Below are 26,359 nucleotides of genomic sequence, written 5' to 3' on the forward strand. Positions count from 1 at the left end.
AGTAGCTAATTGGGAAAGCATCAAAGAGAGATGATTAGGGCCAAAGGGTTCATGTCAGATACAAGATTTACTGGAATTCCTACTGCACCAGTCATATTTCACATGGATTTCAAGCAAATCATAAAAAGGAAAAAAATTCTTTAGGACTTTTATCATTTAACAACATGGTATTATCAAAACTGTTCTGGCAAAAAGATTAAAGGTGTTGATATTTTCTGTGCAAGTAACTAGCCCTACAAGAGTCTACATTCCAAGAATACTGGCTGCAAACTTCTGTGGGATACCTTCTAATGTATGAAGGGAAACTTGCATAGATAAATAACCAGGACAGACTGACACATTTGCCCACCTGCATTACACAGCATGCACCAGTTATTGATCTTCCTCTCACACTTGATCCCTACACTGGGTACTAGGTTAGAGGAGGGAGCCTGACACTGATTAAACCTACTCAGCAACTGAAAAGATTAAATGCTAAGCTTAATGGGGAATAAGAGGTATGGACTACAATCTACACCCAGATGTGGGCCTCTGCAAAATTTATTGTGTGATGTCTAGTGATCAGCAAGACTATAAATGGTAACATTTTCTTTAGTAATGAAGGTCAACCCACCTTGAAAATAGTCACACTTGCCATCCATGAAGATGTAGTTCATTAAAATAACACTGAATATTGATGCCCAAAGATGGAGATCACTGAAGAGCAAATTAAAACCAACAGGCTAAATACAAAACAAATAGTACCTAGTCAGTAATGGGATAATGCATTTAAGTATTTTTAAACATAGTACTAATGCTCCAATCAGGGACTCTTTAATGCTTGTTTATATTGAACAAAATTGGCAAAGGGGAGTAAATGTTGTACAATAATGGACTGATTTTCCAAAGAGTATGATGGGTTCAAAGATAAATGCATGCTGGAAATCTAAAATACTCAGGTCAGGTAGCATTTGCAAAGAGAAAAAGCATAATTGATTTGAAACGAACATTCTCACTTTGCCAGTCTTAATGAATATTTCCAGCACTTTGTTTCTATATGGGTTGCACCAAAAGAAACAGACCAGTCAACCCACGAACTCCAGTCCCAGCTTTACCTCCAATGTTCCAACAAAATCTTCACACGTACCTGTACCGTGGATTTAACCTGAACAAGGAACTATTCTGCCTTCAATGACCAAGGAGTCTTTCACTTCATTTGCTCACTTTCACCACATCCCTGACCTCCCCCACAAAGACCTACTAAAGTGCAATTTTAGACACCAAGGTGGCCTCAAATCACAATCCTTTACATAATAAATCACCAATTGTGCCATCTCTCAGAACTCATTTCTATCCTCTACAAAATAATTCTTGAAGTCCAATTAGCATGATCCAATAGATAGATGATTCAAGTGTATTGACACATTAAGTGTTCAATAATATGGCCCACGTCTAGCTTCTCCCAACAGCTAAAAATCTAAAAAAAGTTCCAACTCTGGCCCATCAACTACATCCTTCCTGCTTCTGACACCTTTTAGTTGTACTTCATACTACATCCAGAGATCACCCCTTTGGTTGTAAATCTTTCAACCAGAATGCATCCTTGACATGTTATTGGAGATTTCTTGCCTTTGTGTACAAATTCTGTGTGGCTGCGGGAACGCTGGAGGCAAATCTACGGCCATTTGGTGACTCGGAGGGGCGGGTTGGTGGGAAAGAAAGAAAATAACTCTTTTGCTTCTCTGACTCTAGGAGGCGCTTCAGGCAATTTCTGCCAATGGCGAATCTGTATGCCTGATAACAGGCTAAAGCAATTTCATGTAGTATGACACTGTTTTATTACAATGGCAATAAATTGAATCTAGAAATTCTTCCATGACTTTACACCATTTCATTCTCTTGCCCATCTCCCACCTTCAATCCTCCCTCTGGTGTTCCTTGTCCCTCCACCAGCTTCACACAAGATGCCACACCAAACTTCCTTCAGTTATCTCAGCCCATATACAACAGCCTCAAAGCTAACCCAACTTCTGCCCAATTATGAGCTTTACTAAAGGATTTGAGGAAATTTACTGCAAGGCAGAAAAGTTGTTTCAGCTAATCAAGGTACTGACATGGAGTTAAACACTTACATAAAGGACTGAGAAGAGCACCAGGACTGGAATTTGGAGCATACAGACTTGCACAGCGATGGAACTTCCAACTTCTAAGCTGAGGAGATAGATTAAGAGGGATGAACCAAAAATCTATAAAAATAGCACCAATCTCATTGTCATCTTGCTGAGCAACTGGTCTCCCACTACCATAGATTGGCAATTGGTTTGTAACTTGTGGTAACACACACCAAATCCACCCAAAGGTTTTTCTGCATCCATGCCCAACATCAGCTGGCATACACGCATTAGGGCTAGGGTTAGTCCATCAGCAGTCGTAGATCATAAAGATTATTCCATTTGCTACCTACCTGAGGCTGATGTTGTTCTGCAATGCAAATTGGATTCCATTAACTATTTCTGGAAGCTCAGGCACCATCGCCAAGACAGTCACACCAAGGAAATACTGTTCAGGACAAAGACGCACAAGAGAAAGTTACCATTAAAAAGGGAGCTTCAGATGTCTTCCTTTTCACAATCAAGTCAAAGGACTTGTCAAAATGTGGAACTGTAAATAAACGGAGAATCACTCCTTCCATTGAACAACCTCCCATTTGAAGGAATCCATTAACCTCAGTAAATCCAAGAACTGTCATACTGAAATGCCGCCCATAAGATTCACACGAGTCATCGAGATCCACCAATGGTCCTGTGACTTTCCTGCACAATCCCATTTTCTGGCCTCCAGACTTTTGTTTTGAACTGGATAATTTGTAATGGTTGATCTTTTGCCACATCCCACAGCTACTCCAAGATTCTCCAAAGAGGTAATGTGTTATTACTGGAGGGTAATTCTCAACATCATGTCCACCACACACAACTGAGTAAAAGGGGACATGAAATCACTGACTCACCGGTGAGATTGCAGAACTGGACAACAAGGGATTAATGTGTTCAGACACCAACTCTGCACAGGCAGACATGCAGACAGTGGCTACAATGAGCAGCACCACAGCTCTCCATCGTGACCAGAGAATAACAACACTGTGGCTATGGCCTGGAACTGTGGAGAAAGCAAAAATTAAGCCAACACCAACAAACAAGCTTTTATATTTAAGGAATGGGAGTAATTAGAACATTATCAGTCCCAGCCCAGTTTACAGGCCAAGGGGCCAAATTCACCCGTATCATTGGTCCCTGAAGATGATGCAGAGACCAATAATTCAACAGGTATGTGTCAAGATGGGTTGGCGTAGTGGTGACCTCCTTCGCACAGAAGAGGGAATTTCAGGTTAAAATGCACGAAACAGCAACTAAGTGAGGAAAGGCCCATGTGGCCACAGGCACCCAGCTGGTGACAATCAACAAGCATTTTCTCAGCAACAAGTGGTGCCATTCAGTTACAATCCCTTTAATTACAAAATTTGCAGAAATTGATGGGGTATGTTCAGGGTGCAAATGACTTGTCCTCAACTTCAATGTTATTTTCAGTTAGTCAATAGCCCCCTTTCAAATTGCAGCACCGGAGCCCTCCTGGGACCCAGGTGCGGTAACTGAGGCAAAGGTGCTGGAAGCACCTTTTAAATCTCCAACCTGGCGATTAAAGGGGGATCCTGCCCCTGCAATGATGCGTCACGCTCTCACCGGAAGTACTGCTGGATGTTCAGATGCTGGCTGCCCAGTGATGCACGCATGCAAGGCTGACATCTTTGGAATAAGCGGGTTGGCCATTTTCCTGTTCAAATCACCTATGGACATGACCTAGGAAAGTTTAACAGGGGTTCCCTGATTACATCTGAGGTAGGACAGGGACCCGGTTAGGTTCCGACAGGGTCGGACCCTTTCTAACTGCCGTGTAGCTGGGACGGTAACCATGAAAATTGCCCAGTTAACCTCATTTTACTCAACAGTTTGAAAGGGCCTAATGTTAAAGAACCATCAGAACTAGGACATTTACTGTTCACTCTTTACACAATCAGCACTTTCACTTTCAGCTCTGGATACTACAGTTAAAATGACAAGAAGTCTGCATTATACCACAGGGAAACAGGCCATTTGGGCCATCGTGTTTGCCCTGACCAGTGGGCACCAATTCACTTTAATCCTATCACAGCATTAGGTTGTATGCCGAGGCAAATCAAGTGCTTATCTTGACACCTCTTCGATGCTGTTAGTGGCTCATTACTCTCTGGATGAAAAAGGTCCTCATCCTCCTCCCTCCAAATCTTAACTCCTTATCCCAAATCCAGGTCTTCTAATTTTAGGTACTGGGAAAAGTTACCTGCTGTCTATATTACCATCATTTTCCCTCAACCTCCTGTGCTCCAGAGAAAATAAACCTAGCATTATGAGGAGAGACGATATTATGTTCTTGACCTAAGCAAGAGCCTATCGCCAGTACAACCCATGACAGTGTGGTCATTTAGAGTGTTTAGCTAGAAGTTTAAATGACCATTTTTCTCAGCCAAGAAGCAAGAGAAGCCATCCTGGCCTTCAAACCTGCTCCACACATTCCATAAATTGACCAATCGCTTTAAATAGGGAACCAATCACGTCAAGAAGTGGCAGAGGCAACGAGAGGATGGTCTCTGAAAATGGTCTCTGCTGACATTTTAACCATATAACCATTTACGAGGCGGAAACAGGCCATATTGGCCTTTCGAGTCCACACCAGTTCACTTCTTTTTTTCTTTCTTCTACTTTGGCTTGGCTTCACAAATAAGAATTGCTAACTTGTGCTTTTAACAATTGGAAGAACACAATGAAAAAATAAATTTGGAAAACTGAAACAAAATAGCACCTACCCCAACAAGGAAATAATGTGTCCCACAGTTGAAATAGAATGAAACAAATTGTCTTTATTCTGGGCCGCCTTCTTCTCTGCTTATCCTTTACTTTGATTGGATTAATATTTCAATTAAAAAATACAAAGCCTGATGTGGATTTTAAAAAATGAAGTGTAATTCTTTTTTTTAACCCCTTCTGGCTACTGAACAAGTGACGTTTTGGTGACAATGGGGTTTGAGGCAAGCACGCATTTCCCCACCATCACAGTGCTCAGGAGTGCAAATGCATGGCTAAGAAGGTCCATCTGTAACCAGAAGAGGGCAGTGTGCAAGTCTAGAGGTATTCTCACATACAGCCCACACCATATGTGTGGTCAGCCAAGAAAGTAAACTGGAAAAGATACTTACCATGGCAGTCACTGATATGAATATCATAGATATGGGTATGAGTCTTCAAAGCAAAAATGAGACCGATCACATACGATGCTGGGAGAAGTATACACACTGTGTGGATCAGAGGCCTAAAGGACAAAGAATGAAAAAAATCATTACAGCAAACAAACCTCGTCTGGGGTTACAGTGACACAACAGAAGGGGATAACTCTGTGTTTTACTGCAGGTTTGTTCGTTAGCACAGAGAAAACAGGAATCTCAACAGCAACAAATCTTGATTTTACAGAAAACAGAATTAGAGGCTGGCCAGGACATCTTCAATTGCCTGTCCTAATGAAGCCAGAGATGAGGGTCTCAGCAGCAAATGAGGCAAGACGAGCAAGGCAGGAGTCAGAAGATATTAAAGTTTCCACCATCCATGTTGTTAAATCTAATCCCTTGTCATATAGTTATCATTGAGAAGGATGAAGTGGTGTGACAGATTATATTATATTTTATATTGTATTAGAAATGATTTAAAGGAGATAAATTGTGGCAGATTTTTTTAGTGTAGGTCACATACAAACACTTCAAAACAGATCTCATTTAAAATACAAGAGCTCTGCTCAAGCCAGACAGTCCAGGCTCTGGGTGCCTTTGCAAAATCTTTGAAGAATGCCAATAAGGACTTCACAAGTAGATGATAATTGGACATGCTGTGGAGTAATGGATTATTGTTTTGGAAAGCAATAGATGAACAAACTCAGAAGGTTAGGTCCGGAGCCAAAGTGCAGATGGCAGTTCGAAGAAGGTCATGTGGTTTTCTCTGAGTGAGAGTTCTACAGTAGGCAGCTGGGACTGGAACTGACAAGAACCTTCCTGAGCAGTAACCATTTACCTTTCAAGCACCAAAGCCTGGTGAAATTCATCAATGTTAAATTCTGTGCACTGTATAAGAATTGCCTGCAAGCAATGAACTTGGAGGAATGAGAAGTGAGATTGGACTGCGAATCAAAGAACTTTTCTGAACTTACACATACATTACATACACGTGCACTTAGAATTAGAAAGGGCTTAAGTTAAGTTAATAGTAATAAGTTCAAGTTTGATCCTGTTTTCATGTTTAAAGATAATTAAAAGCAACTTTTGTTTAAGTAACAAAATTTCTATTGCTGCTGGGTTTTGGGGTCCTCTGGCCTCATAAACCATGTTAATGTGAGGGAACATGAAACCAAATCGAGACTTGCCAAGATATCTGCTCTTCTCGTCTTTGATGTCAAACAGTCCTGATAAATTTGGGGTCAGCCGAGGAATCAAGAAAAGTGGTAAAGTGGAAACAGTGTCATTTGTGCACATTTCTAATTTTAGATAGTTACCAAAAGAATGATAACCTGTTCACTAAACAACCAGCCATTTTAGTTCTTCATTTCCTCGTCCCTTATACTCCGAATGTTTCAATCAACTTTCGTCACCACCACCATGAGCCTCCCGCGATATCGCAGCCCCCCTCCCATGATATTGCAGAGCAGCAAAAAGACATCAAAAATTTCCACTGTACTTACTGAATATGACTCCGAAACAAGGCATTGTTCTGCAGCTGCAAGGAATGAGAGTGGGAGGGGTGAAATCTATTAGTAGGGATTGAAAAGCTTGAAGCCGCAGAAACAATCAGTCCCCAATTACATGAAAACAACTTACAGAACACAGTTGGGGAGGGTGTAGTGGAACTGGAAATCAAAATAATATCAATGCAATCTTTAAGGCAATTAATTTTCAGGATTTCCCCCCCCCCCCCCCCTCCCCAACTTGCCAGTTGGCAGTGAAACTCTGACCTCAAGCCCAAGGAGATTTGTACACATTAAGATCACAGTGCCAGGATTGGTAACACTCTGTGCCAGGATCCACAGGAGCAGGTTGCCATCGCAGAAGAAACAATGACTAGACATTGACAAGGAGAGTTTCGAGCAAAATCACGCCTTCAAGACTAATTAAAAACAAACTGTTCTTAAAAAAAAATACTGCAATGCTGGTAATTGGAAAGCAGTAAATGTACATCAGTGGGTGGTGACTGGGGGGGTAAACTGAATAATCTGGACAAGATGCTGTCTAACTGTAACAAACAAACTGAGCCTAATCCTCACTTGTAAGCAAAGGGTAATGGATTAAAAACATTAGTAGCGAGTTGTATCCAACAGTGTCGATATCAAACTAGGGACCACCATCAAGCTTGGGTGCTTGGGCTTTTGTCTGTCATCTTCCTCTCCCCTCCTTCAAGCCTTTTGCACATTTTAGCATCATGTTTACTTAACCAGGGAAGGCGAAGGGCTCCAAAAGGTAGCAGGAAATCAAGAGCGAATTTCATACCACATTGAAATGACAATCATTACACACAAAAGGCCCAGAATCATTCTGCGTTGAGTTGGTGCAACCTTGACATATTAGGTTTCCGTAGGCCTTGGAGAACAGAGTTGGTGCGAAAACACCTAGAAAGATAATAAAAACCACATGTTATCTTGGGAAACAAGTCTCCCATGGCCCATGCAAATGGCCGTCTCATCATTTTCAAAGGAAGAGAATGTGGCATCTTCAAAAAAACTCCAGAACTCAGCCCAACTTCACACAATGACCTTGACTTGCTCCCACTAATTATGCAAGACCGATTTGGAAGGTGGTTTTTTGAAAACTGGTGCAGATTCTGCAATGGGAGCGTTGGGATAAATGCCAACCATATACATGACTAGATGAGTACAGGACTGATGACTAAAGTCCCAGTCCTGTGCTCAGTCATGCTCAACTATTTGAACTTGCGGTAACTCTAACATGTGCAGAAGTAAATCATAGGAGATGCCAACAGGAGGGTACAACACTTGCACCTTCACTACAATCCAGGCCCCAACAGAGCTTTCATATGAAGCAACCCCTCACTTGTACATCCAGAGGACTTATCTACTGCATCCGGTGCACCCTTTGTGGTATTCTACATCAGAATGACTGGTCACAGACTGGGAGATCGCTTTGCTCAGCACCTCCGCTCCATTCGCCACCACAGCGACCTCCCCATTAGCCAACCATTTTAATTCCGGGTCATATGTCTGTCCATGTCCTTATGTACTGTCCCACCCTGACTACCCACAGATTGGAGGAACAACACCTTATTTTCCATTTGGGCACTCTCCTGCCACATGACAGGAACATTGACTTTACTGCTTTCAATTAAACCTGCTTGCCTTTTCCTGTCCTTCCAGTTCTTTCTCTCACATAGCCCAGCCATCGCCCCTCCCCATCATTGCAGCTGTCCCCTCCCTGCTTTCTCTACCTATCATTGCCTGCCTTGCCACCCCCCCCACCCCACTCTTTTGTTTAGATGCTTGCCAGCATTTTCTCATACTTTAATGAAAGGGTAAATCCCAAAACGTCGGTTCTGTATCTTTGTCTTTGCTACATAAAGGACACTTTGACCTGCTGAGTCTCTCCAGTATTGTGTGTTTTTACTTAATGGGTGCAGAAATCATCTCTCTTTTTCACCTGCTCTCTCACTTACCTAGGGCAGGAATCAGGGGAATAGTTGGGTATAATACAAAGAGCAACGTTTAATGCAATCAAGAAGAAATTTAAGCTTAAAAGAGAAGCTGGCATCTTCTTTCCTCAAAGTTTAATGCCTGAAATAATTTATGATAACCTATTAATTTTTTGGTATTGCAAATGGATCAATGAACATGGAACAAGGCCGGATGAATAGACTTGTCACCATAACGTGATTGATGACTGTACAGTTCAAGAGATTGTACATCATCTTACCAAATATATTTGGTGAGAAACCAAGGACAGGCAACGTCCTCTGGCAGAATTTAAAATGAACATGCTATTCCATTCAATTACAACAGCTGTTCCCTCACAAGCGACAGTGTTATACTAGAAAAACTACATTTAAAAATTAGATCTCTTTGCCCAATGGTACTTCTGTGAGGTCAGAAAAAAAATCTGACACCTACCTCCCACAGATATGAAGAGGAGTGCTGAACTGATTCCTGCTGACCGGCTGTTGAACCTCTGTTCCTGATGCTTGCAACCCCCAATTACCATGGATATACCCTGGAGAACAAGTTGCAAGTTAATTTTTGCTCCAAAGCAAATAGAATCAGGGAATCCACAAAACTGGCATTTCTAAAATCAATGTAAACTTTTTGAATACAGAGGATCTTAAAAGAGTCTTAAACCAAGGCCCATGCCCTCTTCACTCTGCTATCATCGGGAAAAAGGTACAGGAGCCTAAAGTCAAACACTCAGTGGCACAAGGACAGCTTCTTCCCCACTGCCATCGGATTCCTGAATAATCAATGAACCAAAGACACTGCCTTACATTTTGTGCACTATTTTTTTAAAAATAATGTTACAAGATGGTTATATATGAATGTTTGCATTATAATACTGCCACCAAATGCCAAATTTCATGACTTGTTCATGACATAAATTCTGATTCTGAAAAGAGCAACTCCATGATTCATTCCACTGGAGGATATTCACCAGACCCCTCTTTGCAACACATCAGCAGTTGAATCCAGGCAGAAGAATCAAAGTCAAAAAAGAGTCACGGCCATCTGCTGACCCAAAAGTGCAAGATATCACCTGAACATGCAACTTTCTCGTCCCACTCCAGACTACATACTCAAGGATTACAGTCTGAGATCCGCCCGTCAGGAAGCCTCCTTTCAAATATTGAACCCTCTGCCCTTTTACTCCAAGGTAAAGTTCAAGTTTCAAGTTCAGGTTTAATGTCATATGTACCAAAGGTACAATGATAAAGTTTTGCAAGCAATCCAACTAGTCAACCCAAAACTAATACAGCAATATAAAAAGGAGTGTTCAGAGTTACAGAGAGAAATCAATTAGAACAGAGGAGATGCAACATTACTTCTTTAGCGTGAGGCTCACTCAGGAGTCTCATAATGGCAGGAAAGAAACTTCACACTACAGATTTGGGGACAATCTCTCATCATTCTTCTTCACGATGGGAGGAGCGAGAACAGAGTGTGGCTGGAATGGAAGGAGTCTTTTAAACAAGTTGGCTGCTTATCCAAGGCAGCTGAAAATATAGATGGAGTTGGAGAGGAGCAGGATTTGTGTGAACTGCATTTACAACTCCCTTCAATTTCAGCCAGTCTTGCAGCAGAGCAGTTCTTGAACCTCAGAATGAAGCATCCTGAAAGGACACTCTTGATGGTGCATCTGTAGAAGTTGTTGAGGGTTGTACATAAAGGGTATGATGGTGTAACTAAAGATAGCTAAAATTTCATGCCAGTATCCAAACAAGTTAAAAACTTTAAACACAGCACAACCTGGTTGATATTGCACAGAAACAAAGGCACCACATAATGCATTGATTGAACAGACTATCAACAAAAGTAGAATACAGTAAAACTAATAATCCACAATTCCACTGCTCAGGAACAAGGCACACTAGTTAAAATTTGCCACACTTCCTTGCCACTTCCTGTAGTTCCCATGCTTTCTTTCAGCTCGCCTGGTTCACTGGACAGTTTATTAATAATTTTTATTGTAAAATATTAAGTAAAGTGCAAGATATTTAAATCACATTCAATAGTGCAGAAAATCTGATAATCCAGCACATTTGGGACTGTGCTAAATTAACAGAATTGTGGGGCCTTCAGCCCACAAAGTTGTGCTGACCTATAGAAACCCTCTCCTCAATCAATGAAACACTTCCCTCTCTCACATCCATCACCCCCATGCCCCCCGACCATTTTTCTTACATCCATGTGCCTGTCTTTTAAACATTGTTATTATATCAGCCTCAACCACTACCTGCAGCTGTGCATTCCGGGCACCCACCACTCTCTGTGAAAATAAAAATTAAAAAACTACTTCAGTTCTCCCCATAACTTTCCTCCACTCATTGAACAGATGTCTCTAGTATTGGCCATTGTCACCCAGGAAAAAAGTGATGGCTGCCCACTGCCCTTCAATCTTGTACACTATTATGTAACCTCCATCGCTCCAAAGAGAAAAACCCTAACTCACTCAGCCTTTCCTCACAAGATGTTCTCAAAACAAGGCAGCATCCTGGCAAATCATCTTTGACCCCCTCTAAAGCTTCCACATCCTTCACATATAAAGGCAACCAGAACTGATCACAACACTCTACACAAACTAATCTGCAGATCCTGGAGTCCACATGTGGCCTAACCAGAATTTTATAGAGCTGCATTATTACCTCGCGGCTCCAGCTCAATCCCCCGACTATGGAATGCCAGCACACCACAACTTGTGCAGCAACCTTGAGGGATCTATGGATTTGAGACCCAAGATCCCTCTGTTCCTCCACACTCCCAAGAATCCTGGCATTAACCATGTATTCTGCCTATACCCTGATATAGCCACGTCAATCCTAATTATGCTATCCACAGTATTTCAAACCTTCTGTAAACTTACTGACCCACCCCTCCACTTCCTCATAGATGTCATTAATAGAGATCATAAAGAGCAGGGAGTCACAGAACAGAACATCGAGTCCACGCTGCTGAAGATCCAGCTGCGCTGGGTGGGTCACGTCTCCAGAATGGAGGACCATCGCCTTCCCAAGATCGTGTTATATGGCGAGCTCTCCACTGGCCACCGTGACAGAGGTGCACCAAAGAAAAGGTACAAGGACTGCCTAAAGAAATCTCTTTGTGCCTGCCACATTGACCACTGCCAGTGGGCTGATATCGCCTCAAACCGTGCATCTTGGCGCCTCACAATTTGGCGGGCAGCAACCTCCTTTGAAGAAGACCGCAGAGCCCACCTCACTGACAAAAGGCAAAGGAGGAATCACCCAACCCCAACCAACCAATTTTCCCCTGCAGCCGCTGCAACCGTGTCTGCCTGTCCCGCATCGGACTGGTCAGCCACAAACGAGCCCGCAGCTGACGTGGACTTTTACCCCCTCCATAAATCTTCGTCCGCGAAGCCAAGCCAAAGAAAGAGCAGGGAGTCACAGAACAGAACACCACTAGACACAGACCTCCTAACAGAATACACTCCATTTACAGCCCCCTCTGCCTTCTCGGGACAAGTCAATTCCAAATCCATACAGCCAAATTTCCATGGAACCCATGTCTCATGACTTTCTGGTTGAGCCCACCATGGAGAACCTTGTCAAATGACCTACTAAAATCCATATACACATCCACCACCTTCATTAATTGATTTGATCATCTTGAAAAGGAGAGATTTAGGTACAAATCAATGTTGTAGATCCAATCGTGACTCACGAGAGGACCAAATCTCTCATGCTTGCAGAATAACCGGACAGATAGTTTTCAACTGACTGGGTAAATTCTTGTCCTGTCTAAGAGAAATTAAACTCTGCAGAGTTCAGATTTGCTACAAGCCATACAAAAGGAAGCTGCTAGAGTAACTTACTGGAATGAAGAGAACACATCCCAACAAGGTTCCAGTCAGAGCACTTTTTACCACCTCCTCATAGCACTTGTGGTCCTTGTGACTGCCTTTGATCAGAGCAGTTATGTAGAAGGTCAACTCGGTGATGGAACCAAATGTGGCATTCACTACAGCTCCTACTGCAAAGTTACTCTGAGCTGAAATACTGAAAACAAAGGTGGATTTAAATCATTGCATGTTAAAAACAATTTGAACAAGGCCTCTTAAACTCATGCAACCATTTCCAATAGGCAAGGAGATATAATTACAAAATACTGAATTAAAGCCATGACTAAAAAACGCAAAGTGCAACCCACTCCCGGGTACAAAGAAATCATACCTTCCAACTTCTTCAAGTCCCAGCAGACCAGTCATTGCACAATGACATTACTCATGGCTTAATCTGCAATATGTTGGGATAGCACGTCATACATAATACTGCCATCAGTTCAGGTAGTTGAATTAAAAACACAAACTGCTTGTAGGGAATGCTGACGTAGCAGCAGTAAATGGTCACATTCCTGAGCATGTGCTCAGAACATACAGTGCATTTCACTTTGGAATTCAAGTCAATTCTCAATATCTGGAAATGTCCCTCTTGCCTCCCATGCAAGTCTAACTAATTCCACTCAATTGTGCACATTTCTAACCATGGACAAGGATACAAGCAGCAATAGAGGTGGTCCAAATAGGAATTTATAAACATCAGAAAAGGCTGAACAAAATTGGGATTCAGCCAAAAGGTGATCCAACAGATGTCTAATTACAGAAGGGTTTGACAATGCTAAAATATTGCAACTTAAGGAAACTCAAAACTAAAGTCAAGCATTTAAGGTAGCCTTTAATCAATCCATTAAACCTCAAATCAGTAGAAATTTTAATCAGAGTGGTGAGAATCAAAAATTTTCTACTGCAGGAAATACTCTAGGTGAGTGGAATACATGTATGACAGGGAAACGCACAAAGCAAAAGAGAAAGAAGAATATGAAAATGTGGACAGATTTGCAGCAAAGCCTGGTAAGGCCAAACAACATGGCTATGACATTATCTCCTCTGCTGCCCACAGTGGATTTATTTTCTACATTACAGTACATACTTCCAACTTCTTCAAACCATTTGTAGTTTAAATTTCCTCCCACCTTTTCTCATTGCCTCCACTGTTTCAGGCACTCAATAAGCAGGGGCATCCAAGCCGCAGGGAAGGGTCTCAGAGCGAGCTCCCCAACCTGCACAAGCAGAGGAAGAGCATCTGCCATCCTTGCATTCTCCAGAGAGATATTCAGCAGGCCAACGGAGACAACAGACATATTCAGTGGCCTTGTGCAGGAACAGGTCACATGACTAACACTACTGTCAAAATTGCCCTGAGACTGCCTGTGGTCAAGAGTGGCTGATCAAACATCAAAAACAAAGTTCTGCATACAGAGGCGAAAATGAATCAGAAGGAGCCAGGTGTAACACACACAAAAAAACCTAATCATGACTGCAGATCTTAAACTGATTGATGAGGATAGAGGCTTTCTCAGGTAATTCCCACTCCCACCCTTCGAAAAATAATTGCAAGCAACTTCTGTAAATAAAAACTGTTACATCACTGGGTATTTTTTTTCCAACTGTTATTTGCTGGAGGACAAAGGTAGTTTGACCTTAATTAGAAATCAAGTAACATAAAAGATGAAGTGATGGTTGAGAGTATTTTCTGACAGCACAATGGGAAATGAAGCAAAGAGAATTAAAGATTTACAAGTCTACAAAAAATGCCATGAGGTACTATAAGATCTTCAAATTGATACAGAGCTCTTCAGCGTTCCTATCATGTTCAACAAGGTGGCGTCCATACACTTTCTCACTGGTGAGTAGCAATACTAGTGGGGGCCCAGGGAATTTTCTTTGTGGTGGGGAGTTTGGTGCAAGGATCACAGAAAAAAAAATCTTGTAATGAAAATAAAAGTGTCCAACTCTTCCTGCTTCTCAAATACAGTTATGAGAAAAGAACACAAAAGCCAATAACCTGACTGCAGCCCTTAGAAAACATCAGGCTTTGTTAGTTGGAGACAGAGAGCAGGTGGAGCTAAATGTTTTAATTGAACACAGTCTGCAGGTGATTTAGTTGTTTCCAGCTTCTTGTTCCCAACCCCTCAGGCACCCAGGTCACCGTTCTCCACTAGATTCCACTACCAGACACAGAATTCCCTTCCTTCTTCAGCATTTCAAAAGGATTGTTCCATTCTCAACTCCCTTATCCAAATTCCTGACTGTGGGGAGCAGCCATTCTTAAGAGGGGCCATAGAGTCCTCCTGAGGGTCACAATGCATAAAATCTTTTTTTTAAATTTATGTAGTCAGTCGGAGAGAAGTTTGGCAGACCACAACTCAACTTGACTGCTTCACAGGGAAGGAGGCCCATAAACTTTGAGCAGAGTCCTGCGAAGGCTAAAGCCAAAAAAAGGTAGAGAATGGCTGGTGTAGTCCACTTTCCTGTGCAACCACAAGAAATACAACACTGGTCTTCACCTCTGCTCACCATCCAGGGACCCAGTCAGTCTTTCCCAGTGTGGGAGCAAGCCTCTTGCACTTTCAATCTACCGTGTCTACTCAATTTCATTCCTGATGTGGTCGCCTCTACTTAGATACAACAAGGACCAACACTTTGAACATATTGCAGCCTTATGGATTCAACATCAAATTCTCCAACTTGAGGTCATTTGTTCTCTTGCAGCCTGTATGACCCCACTGGGCACCTGTCTGCTTTCCTCTGTTATTCAGTAAAATTTGCCATGCAAAATAGACAAAAACACAAGGGACAGTATAGTTAGGATAATGCTATGATGGGTACGTGATCCAGGTTCCAATCTGCTGCTGCCTGCAGAGAGGTTTTATGTTCTCCCTGTGGGCTTCCTCCTACATTCCAAAAACATACAGGGTTTGTAGGTTCATTGGCCATGTGGGTGTAACCAGGAGGCACGGGCTCATGGGTATGTGTTACCATGCTGTACCTAAATTTAAAAGAATTAAATATTCTAACTATTATATTAATTCATTTGATTTCACTATCAGAGATATCCTATTGTTCTTGCTTTCTCTACCCCATAATGAAAATAGCCTTGCTTTTTCTTTCCTGGTTCTGACAAAAGGTCTTAGACCCAAAGTGTTCACGGTCTCTCTTTCCACCAAGCATTTTCAGCGTAACTCAACATAACTTATCTTCCTTTTCATGTTGATTCTGCACAAAGGCCCAATCAAGGTTAGATTTTGGAGATTTCAACAAATCACCAAGTTACCCAATGGGGAAAACATATTGCTCAGGGAGAGATTGGGTGTGGGGGGGGGGGGGGGGGGGAAGGAGCTGACTTTAATATTTTTATCTTTAGGCTAAACTCAAAAGCAGTCACTGTTTGAGTGTTTAAACTATAAATTTGCAAGAAACAAGTTAATATTCCCAAAACTAATAACTAGTTTACATTATTGTAACCAGCTTCGTGCACTTATTCCCTTTAAAAAAGCATTACCCAATCCTACCAACATATTTATATGGAATACTATGGAAACAAAAGAGGAAAATGTTATGTATGAAGCAGATTGAGGAGGAGTTAAACAAACGACAGCAAGGATCAGGTTATGTTTTTTTCAAACTGCAAATGAAAAATAAAGCTCTGCTTACCTCGCAATTGCCATCCCAATGTAGTAGGACAGCGGAATTATTGCCAAAATGGATAGCGCAAATTTTACAGGCGAACTGGCATAGTGATTCTTTCTGTCAGCATAACCCAAGACCAGAGCAACTACTACCAGAGGAAGTAGATCTGAAGAGCCAGTTAAAGAAATAAATATCTTGCATGAAAAAAACAAAACCGTCATCAATAGACATTAGTCACTACCCAGAGTAAATGCTCCAGGGAGACTGGGGACTGAAGTGAAAATGGATTGTACCTTTCTCTCCCTACATCCACCATTGTCCAAGCTGCAAGGGTCCAGCATTTGGCATACGTAGACTGGCTGAATCCAATTACTGCATCACGAACAACATAATGAAGCACAAGAAAAATTCAAGAATCCACATTGGAGGGGGATGGAGAGGAAGGAGATTTAAGTTTGCTTCTGTCTGAGGAACAGTGATAAAATGACCAACACAGACCTATTCAAATATACTTGTCACTTGCTTCATTCCTGGTCAACCGAAAGGTAAGAGGCAATCTCAATACTTATCATTTGAGCTTTGCAAAAGTAGTACATCTTTTCTTGACCATTGAATATTATCTTGGCAATGAAGCATTAAATAACCAAACATACAGATATTCTACACAAACAAAAGGAATACGTGTGGTTGAAACAAGTTTGGACATCACCACCCAAATTAATGTTACCAATAGCAGCTGTAGTGATCAGTTTGCAGGGCAATACTAATCAATGGATTGGGATCATTAGAAGGTTGAAAGTGCTTAGCATGCAATTCAAAATAAATAAAATTCCATCAAAAATGATTAGCAATGGTATTTTCCTCCAGTCTCCCTCCTCAAGTAGTGAAAGTATCAATGAATCAAAGGATACTCACAGCAAACACATTGATGCCAATCACAGTATATTTATAATAGTAGAAATTCATAGCACGGTAACAGCAAAGGACTACTTCTCCATCCAATGGGACGTCGGTCTGGGAGCAAGGAGTGAAACAAAGATTAATCGGTGTGCCGAGATCTTTTAGCTCAAGGGTCTACGTTTTATGAATCTTGTTGAATTCATCGCTTGTGTGTTAAATCATGAGAGATACAGATATTAGAGAATTTGTTCCCACTGGCAGAGGGATTAGAAATTAGGGGACGTGGAAGAATGATTGCGAAAAGAACAATGTGATTTGAGAAAATATCCCCCTACCCCTGTCAAAGGACAGCATGGTTGGGGCCAGAGCTTGCAGTGGAGGCAGATTCTTTTTTTTTAAATTTTTTATTTTTCACACCATAAACCACATTAACCATGATACATACTTTTTCCTTTTCAAATATATACAGTGCCATTTTCTCCCCCCTCCCTCCCTCCTCCCATCCCACCCTCCCTACCTCCCCCCTCCCGTCCATTTAAAGTACAAAATCTAGGATACATTAAACCAGTCAAACAATATTGTCATTCAATAAAAATAAACAAGAAATTCCACTGAATCAATTCTTTCAATTTCCTTCTCCTTTCGTTAATTTAGGTAGTAAATGTCCCCGGTAGGTTTTCGCTATTGTGTTTCATGTAAGGCTCCCATATTTGTTCAAATATTTCAATATTATTTCTTAAACTATATGTTATTTTTTCTAATGGAATATATTTATTCATTTCTATATACCATTGTTGTATTTTCAAATTATCTTCCGATTTCCAGGTTGACATAATATATTTTTTTGCTACGGCTAGAGCTATCTTAACAAATCTTTTTTGTGCATCCTCCAAATCAATTCCAAATTCTTTGTTTTTTATGTTACTTAGGAGGAAGATCTCTGGATTCTTTGGTATATTGTTTTCTGTAATTTTATTTAATATTTGGTTTAGATCTTCCCAAAATTTTTCTACTTTCTCACATGTCCAGATTGCATGAATTGTTGTTCCCATTTCTTTTTTACATCGAAAACATCTATCAGATACTGTTGGGTCCCATTTATTTAACTTTTGAGGTGTAATGTATAGCCTGTGTATCCAATTATATTGTATCATACATAACCTTGTATTTATTGTATTTCTCATCGTTCCAGAACATAACTTCTCCCATGTTTCCTTTTTTATCTTTATATTTAAATCTTGTTCCCATTTTTGTTTAGTTTTACCATTTGTTTCCTCATTCTCCTTTTTTTGCAGTTTAATATACATATTTGTTATAAATCTTTTGATTATCATTGTATCTGTAATCACATATTCAAAGTTACTTCCCTCTGGTAAACTCAGACTGCTTCCTAATTTGTCCTTCAAGTAGGATCTCAATTGGTAATATGCCAACACTGTATCTTGAGTTATATTGTATTTATCTTTCATTTGTTCAAAGGATAATAATCTATTTCCTGAAAAACAATTTTCTATTCTTTTCATCCCTTTTTTCTCCCATTCTCTAAAGGAAAGGTTATCTATTGTAAAAGGGAGTAACTTATTTTGCGTCAATATTAGTTTTGGTAATTGATAATTTGTTTTATTTCTTTCTACATGAATCTTCTTCCAAATATTGAGTAGATGATGTAATACTGGAGAACTTCTATGTTGTACCAATTTTTCATCCCATTTATATAATATGTGTTCAGGTATCTTTTCCCCTATTTTATCTAATTCTAATCTAGTCCAATCTGGCTTTTCCCTTGTTTGATAAAAATCTGATAGGTATCTTAATTGTGCGGCTCTATAATAATTTTTAAAGTTTGGCAGTTGTAAGCCTCCTTATTTATACCATTCTGTTAATTTATCTAGTGCTATCCTCGATTTCCCCCCTTTCCATAAAAATTTCCTTATTATTTTCTTGGAGGCAGATTCAATGGCAGTATAGAGCAGTGAGCCAGGTAACTATCAGAAAAGAAAGAATTCACAAGACTATAGGGAGAAGTTGCGTCAGCTGGAGCCAAGTGGCCTTCAAGGCTCTAATTGCTGTGACTTGATTTTGGATCAATTGTGGCCAATAAGATCCTGACTGATCCGAGCAAAAGCTAGGGTTTCAGTGACATTGCTGGAGACTATGGAAGGCACTAACTCAAGAAGGTAGCCAACATTGTGAAGGATTCCCACCCTGTTCACAATCTCCTCTCACTTATATCTATAGGCAAAAGATAAAGAAGCCTGAAATGCACATTGAGGTTCAAGTGCAGTCTTTATTCTCCAACAACGATCAAGCTCTTGAACCTCCCCAAGGGACCTGGGAGTCCCCATGCAGGAGAGCCTGAAGTAAACTTGCACGTTGAGACGGTGGTGAAGAAGGCAAATGCAATGCTGGCATTCATTTCAAAAGGATTAGAATCGAAGAGCAGGGATGTGATGTTGAGAAAGGATGTGCTGACTTTGAAGTGGGTTCAAAAGAGGTTCACAAAGATGATCCTGGGAATTAAAGAGTTATCATATGAGGAGCATTTTGATAGTTCTTGGCCTATATTTATTGAAATTTAGAAGAACGAGTGGGGAATCTCGGACATTTTGAATGTTGAAAGGTATGGACAGAATAGATGCAAAAAGGTTGTTTTTCCATGGTGGGAGAATCTAGGAAGGGCAAGATGGCACAACTTCAGGATTGAAAGGCATCCACTTATAACAGAGATGTGTCGGTATTTCTTTAGCCATGTGTAGGTATTTCTTTAAATCTGTGGAGTTTGTTGCCACAGGCCAGGTTATTGGGTATATTTAAAACAGAGATTGATAGGTTCTTGATTAGCCAGGGCATCAAAGGTTATGGGGAGAAGGCCGGGCAGTGGGGCTGTATGTGTAAATGGATCAGCTCATGAATGAATGGTGGGGCAGACTCGATGGGCTGAATAGCCTATTTCTACTCCTATGTCTTATGGTCTTAACTATAAACTACTATGAGATCACCAAAAGTTATCTATAAACTACTCTGAGACCACCAAAAGATCTATCTGCAATATTGAAACACAAGTTTTTTTTAAATTATTGCACTAACTGCAACTGTGAATATTTATCCTTTTAAATATATTATCTCATTTTCTGTCAATGCATATGATGGTAATTTAGTTTATTCTATTGTAGTTGCGTAGCTGTTTGCCAGCAGTAAGAAAGAATTTTGGTGTATCTTTACATTATACTCGTGTACATGATGATAAACAATGAACTGATGGAGGAACCCAGTAAAGGATCCCAAATCAAAACATTGACTGACCATTTCTCCCCATGGATGCCGTCTGACCCAGTGAGTTCTTCTGCAAGTTCCTTGTTCTAAGAACGTTTACTATCCTCAATAGAAAGCCAGAAACACGCCAGCCAACAGAAGCACTATGCAGAAGCTCATCGTGAAATAATCACGTTATGAATTTAGTGGCAGAGAGGCAATTATATTCGGATAGTACTGGAAGTTACATTTACATTTGTGCAGATTTTCTGCTGACATCCAAAACAAAAAGTATCCCTCAATGCAAAGTTGCACACCAGGAAACTTGCCAATGAATGGTGACTTAAGGTTATCGGAAAACTCCCATCATTCTCCATTAGGATACAATATCATAAAATATTGCAAATAATTAGCAGATTGGTCAGACAGGAAGAGTTAACAATGAGGTCCAGGGAACCAGGATACTGCAACAGGCACACCTGGAACAACAAGTTGCTGTGGGAATCACTGGAACAGAGCAAGAGGTCAAAAGCAGTGGTCAGTGACAGACAACTAGAAGCTCAAGGTCACCAGTGCTAATTGAATGGGGAAGTTCTGGAAATGAATCACCCAATCTTCATCTGTTTCTCCAATGTAGAGTAGAGCAAATTGCAAGCATCAAATGAAATGCAAAAAAAAAAAAAATTTAGAAATTCTTCTCCTGAGTAAAGGAGAAGAAAAAGGAAAGCTCAGTCCTTGCTCTGGATGGAAGGAGGTGGTGAGAGAATAGTACAGTAGTCATGTTAAAGAAAACAAAGTTCATCACAAGAGCACTGAGGAAATCGACATCACCAGAATGGATATGATGGAGCAAGCACGAGAGTCGTCATCAACAAAATAGCCACAGAGTTCATGGACTTCTCGTGGACGTTAGGCACTAACCTAACCCAAGGTGGAGATAGAGAAATTAGGAGAGCAGTTTGGAAACTGATAGCAAAAGCAAATGAAATGGTCAGATTCTGTATGAAAGCAGCAAGTAGCTCCCATAGAGTTGTCAATGTACTGGGAAAATAGTTCAGGGGACCAAAGTACAAGCATCCCACCATCAGATAGGCACTGATTCAGCCCATGTGGGTTTCTGTGGCAGAGGGTTTGATATACCATCCATGCTCAGATTTCCTGCTTCAGATCCAGCCATTAAAGTGTCATAATTACACAGTGTTCTCGTCTTCCCTTTCAGCATTCCAAAAGGGTTCATTCCCTCCACAGCTTGGTTCACTCTTCCATCTCCATCACCACCAACTCCCTTCCTCTTAACATCTTCCCTGATACTAGCCTTTTTATCAGAACCTTCCCTCCATGTGCCATCCCTCAGTTCCCCACCTGCTCTGACCTTATTCAACTCCTATTCACATCTCCTGCATCCAGATCTACATTACAAAACCACCACCATACTCAATTTCAACCTTATCACTGACATTTCCTCTCATTTATCAATGATTTAAGATGCTCAGTGCCATCCTCTGGAGAAAGGGACAAGGATTTAAACTTTAACTGGTTCTCCACAGGTGCTGCCTGACCTATAGTACTAGATATTTTGAACGTGATCAATTTCAAATTTCCAAAACCCGCAGTTTTTTTAAAAACCAAAACTTTGCACATTTAGATCATGTTACGATGCTCCTGTGAAAGCCCCTTAATTTGCCTCAAGTTTGAAATCTTAATGTGTACAGTATGTTCTGATTGACAACACAGTAAGGAATTCTGTGCAGTTCCAGCAAAATAAAAACTTTACCCTCTTGGACTGTCTGATCTGAAGCTGCTCAGGAGGGATTAGTAGAATGTTTGTGATGGCTCTTCCATTTAGCTTGGCTATTGGAATGGTGACAACCAAAATCCAGGCAATGAAGGAAGCCAGGCCGTGAGCAAGTGCCAGAAGTGGATACCCCAGGAAAATCCAAACATAGGTGCGAGGACGGCGCTGAAAACAAATCAAAATTATTGTTAATTTGTCAAGTAACCCATTTCTACTTTCACTACAAAACTGTACGTTCCTTCATAAAAAAGGGGAAAGTTAAGACATGGCAAACCACACTAATAGTTTCAGACACATTCTGAAACTCTAGGGATGCATACAGTCATGACGTCAGCCAAATCTCACTTCCAGTAAGCCAGCAAACAAAATCATTCAGCTGCATATCAAGGCCAAGGTTTGACGAGGACCAGTTGAATACATGACACGTGGCCAAGGAAAATCGTCACAGCCCATCATTTAAATAAGCCAGTATTTCCTCAAGAGGCAACAGGGCAAATTATCAATCTTGAAAATAAAATGATACAAAGATTTGAACAATCCTTTTATTCTGTAGCAGCAGACACATCTATCAAGGTGCAAAGCTGCCAGATGACTAACAAGTTACAGGTGATCCTCAACTTACGAGGGGAGGGGAGGGGGGGTTTTACATTCCGATAAAGAATAACGCAGCTACCATTTTTTATAATTATATTTTGAATACCTTTATTCTCCACTGAAAAAAACCACTGACGTACACAGCTGAAAGCCCAATGAGCATGAAGAATGTTTGATGCATTGAGACTGAGTGTGATTGAGTTAGCATCGCAAGAGAGTCTGCTGTACAATCGCCCAGCATGACACAAGAGTAGTGTACTGCACGTCGCAAACGTAGAAACAGATCAGAATTTGAAATTGAAAGTACGAATTTGAACCATCGTAACTTTGAAAAATCATAAGCCTGACTGTCGTAAGTAGGGGAGCACTTGTACACTAATACAACAATTGCCATGCAAGGAACCCCCCAATGTGCAAAATATTCAGGAGACTAAGGAAGCAGCAACCAAGTTCCCCCATGGCTTGAAGTTCAGAAGCGGTAGTATTTCAGTATAGATAATTTAGTTGGAGAATACATTCTCAGCTATCACAATTTGAAGCATTTCTCCAAACTGCACTGCATAATTGATTCAGTCACTCTCTTCATATCTCCTGGCAATAACCAAGCCACCAATCCTTTCACTTTGGAGAAGTGCACCACTTGACAAGGTCTCATTAAATGTGTCCATTCACAGCAGCCTACATCTTATGTTGCGCCATTGATCACAAGGGTTGTGGGTTTCAGGGGAGCAGCACAGGGCACCGCATCCAGAGTTTTTAAGCTGCGTGAGTGATCAGCATCCTCTCTGAGCTTGACTTAAAGACAAGCTCACATGAAGTTACACACATTTCTACATTTTCCATTCAACATTTTAAATCTTCATTCCTATCCAAGTGTGGAACAAGCTATTGTACACATTAAAATGTTTAAAATAAGGAAAGCGTTCTATGGACAGCCTACCCAGTATTTCATTTCCACTGATGGTGTCTCTGCTGGAGTGTGCTCCTGACTTCCTGTGGCACCAAGTAGTGATGTTGTTTCCCCTGCAGTCGCCTCAGGAATGTTCTCACCATAAAATTGCACACTGCTTTTCCTCCGAGTAACAAATAGCTTTGAAAAGGAAACAAGGTGCTGAGAAACTATTTTGGTGAAGGCGGGGGGTAGAAATTGTAAAAGTGCAGTTGACTGCAATCTTGCTCAAAGTGCACCAATATTCTGAAACAGGGAATGATGATCTGGTAACAGTTACAGACAAAACATTTTTTTTTTAAAAAACTCCACTGATTTATCATGGCAAAGTGTTGCAAGGCATTTGACCTTTACCCAAGTTAGCAGCCAGTGAAAGCATTAGGTCAGAAGACTCAGCGAGATAAGTTTTATGGGGTCTTTCAACATGCAAGTTCATTTCAGATCCACTGCAGCACTTCCTACCATTTATTATACTTTCCTGAAGAGTACTCTTCCCATCTACAGGGCTGGGACAGGACATCATTTTGGTGAAGGGGTGGCATTACAATTCCCAGTTTTAGTGCCCACCTTTGTGTTTTCATGCAGGGGGTGGGGGACTGCAGCAGCCTTCTCAGCATGCACACAATTCTTCGCTTAGCTGCACAGTAAGTTGCAATCACTAAGACAGAAGAAGTGCCTGACAAGTGCAAATTAATGCTTGTCGACTTTTACTTCCAGTAAAGTCTTGTGCACAGTATTTTAATGTTCAAGGTTTCTTCATAATCATGTACGCAAAATTTGTTTGCCCTGAAAGGCAAACTAAGAGCCATCACTAGCCCAGGGCCCCTACCAAGAAGGGAAAACAGCAAGAGTGCCTTCAGAGAACATGTCCATGGATTCACCATCTCCTCTATCATGACCGCCTCCTGTGTCCCCATAACCTCTGCAGCCACATGGCTTCTCCACCATTCCTAGAGTGGACCAGTTCCAGGCATCCATCCTCGGCCCCAGTTCCAAAATCCTGATATAGTCAGGAACTATTAATGTCCGAGCACCTTCAGGAGCCCTCCTGGCATGAGCACCTTCACGGATTCAGGCCTCGATACCTGGGGCACACAAGTACAGGCTTTTGACACTGGTCCACTGTTGTCGTCCCCTGCAGGGTCTTCTCCTTGCCTGCACGAGGGGAAGGGGTGGGAATATTCTTGCCCTCTAGTTCTAAACCTTTGCCCAAGAGTACAATTCTATCCCCGTCAATCTATATAAATTCATCCCTCAGCCTCCAATGTTCCAACGAGAATAAATCCCAATGTATCCCTCTGCAAATATTGTTCTTGTTCCAGGTAACACTCAGATGAATCTCTTCTGCACTCCACTGTACACAGAACTCACTGCACTCAACAAAATTGCACACTGCAGTCTAACCACGTTTTGCACATTGTTTTAATCAAAGATCAACTCGCTTCATTTTTGTAAGCATGAGACCCTCAGGATTGTTCTCTGAAAAGTCAAGCAACTTGCCACAGGGAGTACACTTACCTTCTGAATTACCTTCCCAAATGGCCAGAAATAATATCCAGCGAGATTCCAGCACAATTTTCCTAGACGACAAACAAAAGACATGCATTACTAAAAGCAGAGGACCCAAGCATCAAGGAGGTGGGGAAGGGAGATGGATATGGAAGAGAGAAAAAAGTTTGATATCCCAAATGTTCAAACTAGCCCAAAACTCATTTAAATCTTCCATCAAGAAATCCTTCCCACACAAAATAGATTTTCAGGTGGTGATTGCATACATTTCCTCTAGAACTCAAGAAGCTGTTGGGTATTTGAACCACTAGTCAGGGAGGAGGCAGGTGCACATGCTAGAAAATGTATGCTTTCACTTCAAATACACCATGATGCAACAGGACCTTGATCTGTTTTTTTTTAAATCAAATAAATATAACTGTAATAAAGAACATGATTAAATCTAAAGACAGAGGAGGAAATCCTTTCAAATTAGTTAAGAGGCTACAGGACATGCACTTTGCCCTTTGCAGATGACACCAATCTACAATTTACTGGAGTGGGATACAAGTCAAACATAATACTGTATGAAACAAACCCAAAAATCAAGCAAGGGCAACTCTATGATCACAGAATTAAAAATCGAGGCTCATCGACTATAATTAGGAACAAAACCAGAGAAAGAGGAACAGTCGTTCAGAGTGGGGTTTTTTAAAAAAGGAACAAGAGTCTTCTTGTTGCAGTCAGTTACTTAAACCAAATTTCAACTGCAGCAAGATTGCAACAAAGATAAAATGGGATTGTAAGAATTGACCGCTTTCAAAACTCATCTTCTAAATCGACAATTAAATCTCAGCCACAGAGAGTGGAAAACAGGACCACTCCAGAGGACTTGACAGACCATTACCTTACTTGAGACTTAAAACTGTGCCGGGGTGAGGGTGGTTGCAACATTTCAAAACCAACTGTGGAATCAAATACCAAACAAGCATTCTTTTCATAATCTGGACGTAATGGATCAGATGGCAGGAACGTCTTGTGTTGCATCCCACATGGAAAGCAGGATGACTTTCCA

The 26,359-nt window shown here is 41.1% G+C and overlaps 1 protein-coding gene across 6 annotated transcripts in view; it reads right to left on the minus strand.

Annotated features, from left to right (window-relative positions):
- The window catches only part of cax1 (cation/H+ exchanger protein 1), a 46,079-nt gene that overhangs the window by 2,617 nt on the left and 17,103 nt on the right, over nt 1–26,359 (minus strand). For 3 of the 6 annotated variants that reach the window (XM_069909323.1, XM_069909321.1, XM_069909324.1), the window contains 14 exons: nt 25,315–25,376; nt 23,788–23,937; nt 22,233–22,418; nt 17,218–17,320; nt 16,331–16,472; nt 12,653–12,836; nt 9,223–9,322; nt 7,595–7,713; nt 6,793–6,827; nt 5,267–5,379; nt 2,987–3,135; nt 2,444–2,538; nt 2,112–2,190; nt 614–722 (listed from right to left, as the gene is read on the minus strand). In XM_069909323.1, coding sequence (XP_069765424.1) covers nt 614–722; nt 2,112–2,190; nt 2,444–2,538; nt 2,987–3,135; nt 5,267–5,379; nt 6,793–6,827; nt 7,595–7,713; nt 9,223–9,322; nt 12,653–12,836; nt 16,331–16,472; nt 17,218–17,320; nt 22,233–22,418; nt 23,788–23,937; nt 25,315–25,376 — 1,626 coding nt within the window. Of the gene's footprint in view, nt 1–612; nt 723–2,111; nt 2,191–2,443; nt 2,539–2,986; nt 3,136–5,266; nt 5,380–6,792; nt 6,828–7,594; nt 7,714–9,222; nt 9,323–12,652; nt 12,837–16,330; nt 16,473–17,217; nt 17,321–22,232; nt 22,419–23,787; nt 23,938–25,314; nt 25,377–26,359 lie in introns of those variants that run through there. The other 3 variants (XM_069909322.1, XM_069909325.1, XM_069909327.1) reach the window with 3 other exon arrangements.

This window comes from Narcine bancroftii, chromosome 13, assembly GCF_036971445.1.
Source record: "Narcine bancroftii isolate sNarBan1 chromosome 13, sNarBan1.hap1, whole genome shotgun sequence".
NCBI classification, from domain to species: Eukaryota; Metazoa; Chordata; class Chondrichthyes; order Torpediniformes; family Narcinidae; genus Narcine; species Narcine bancroftii.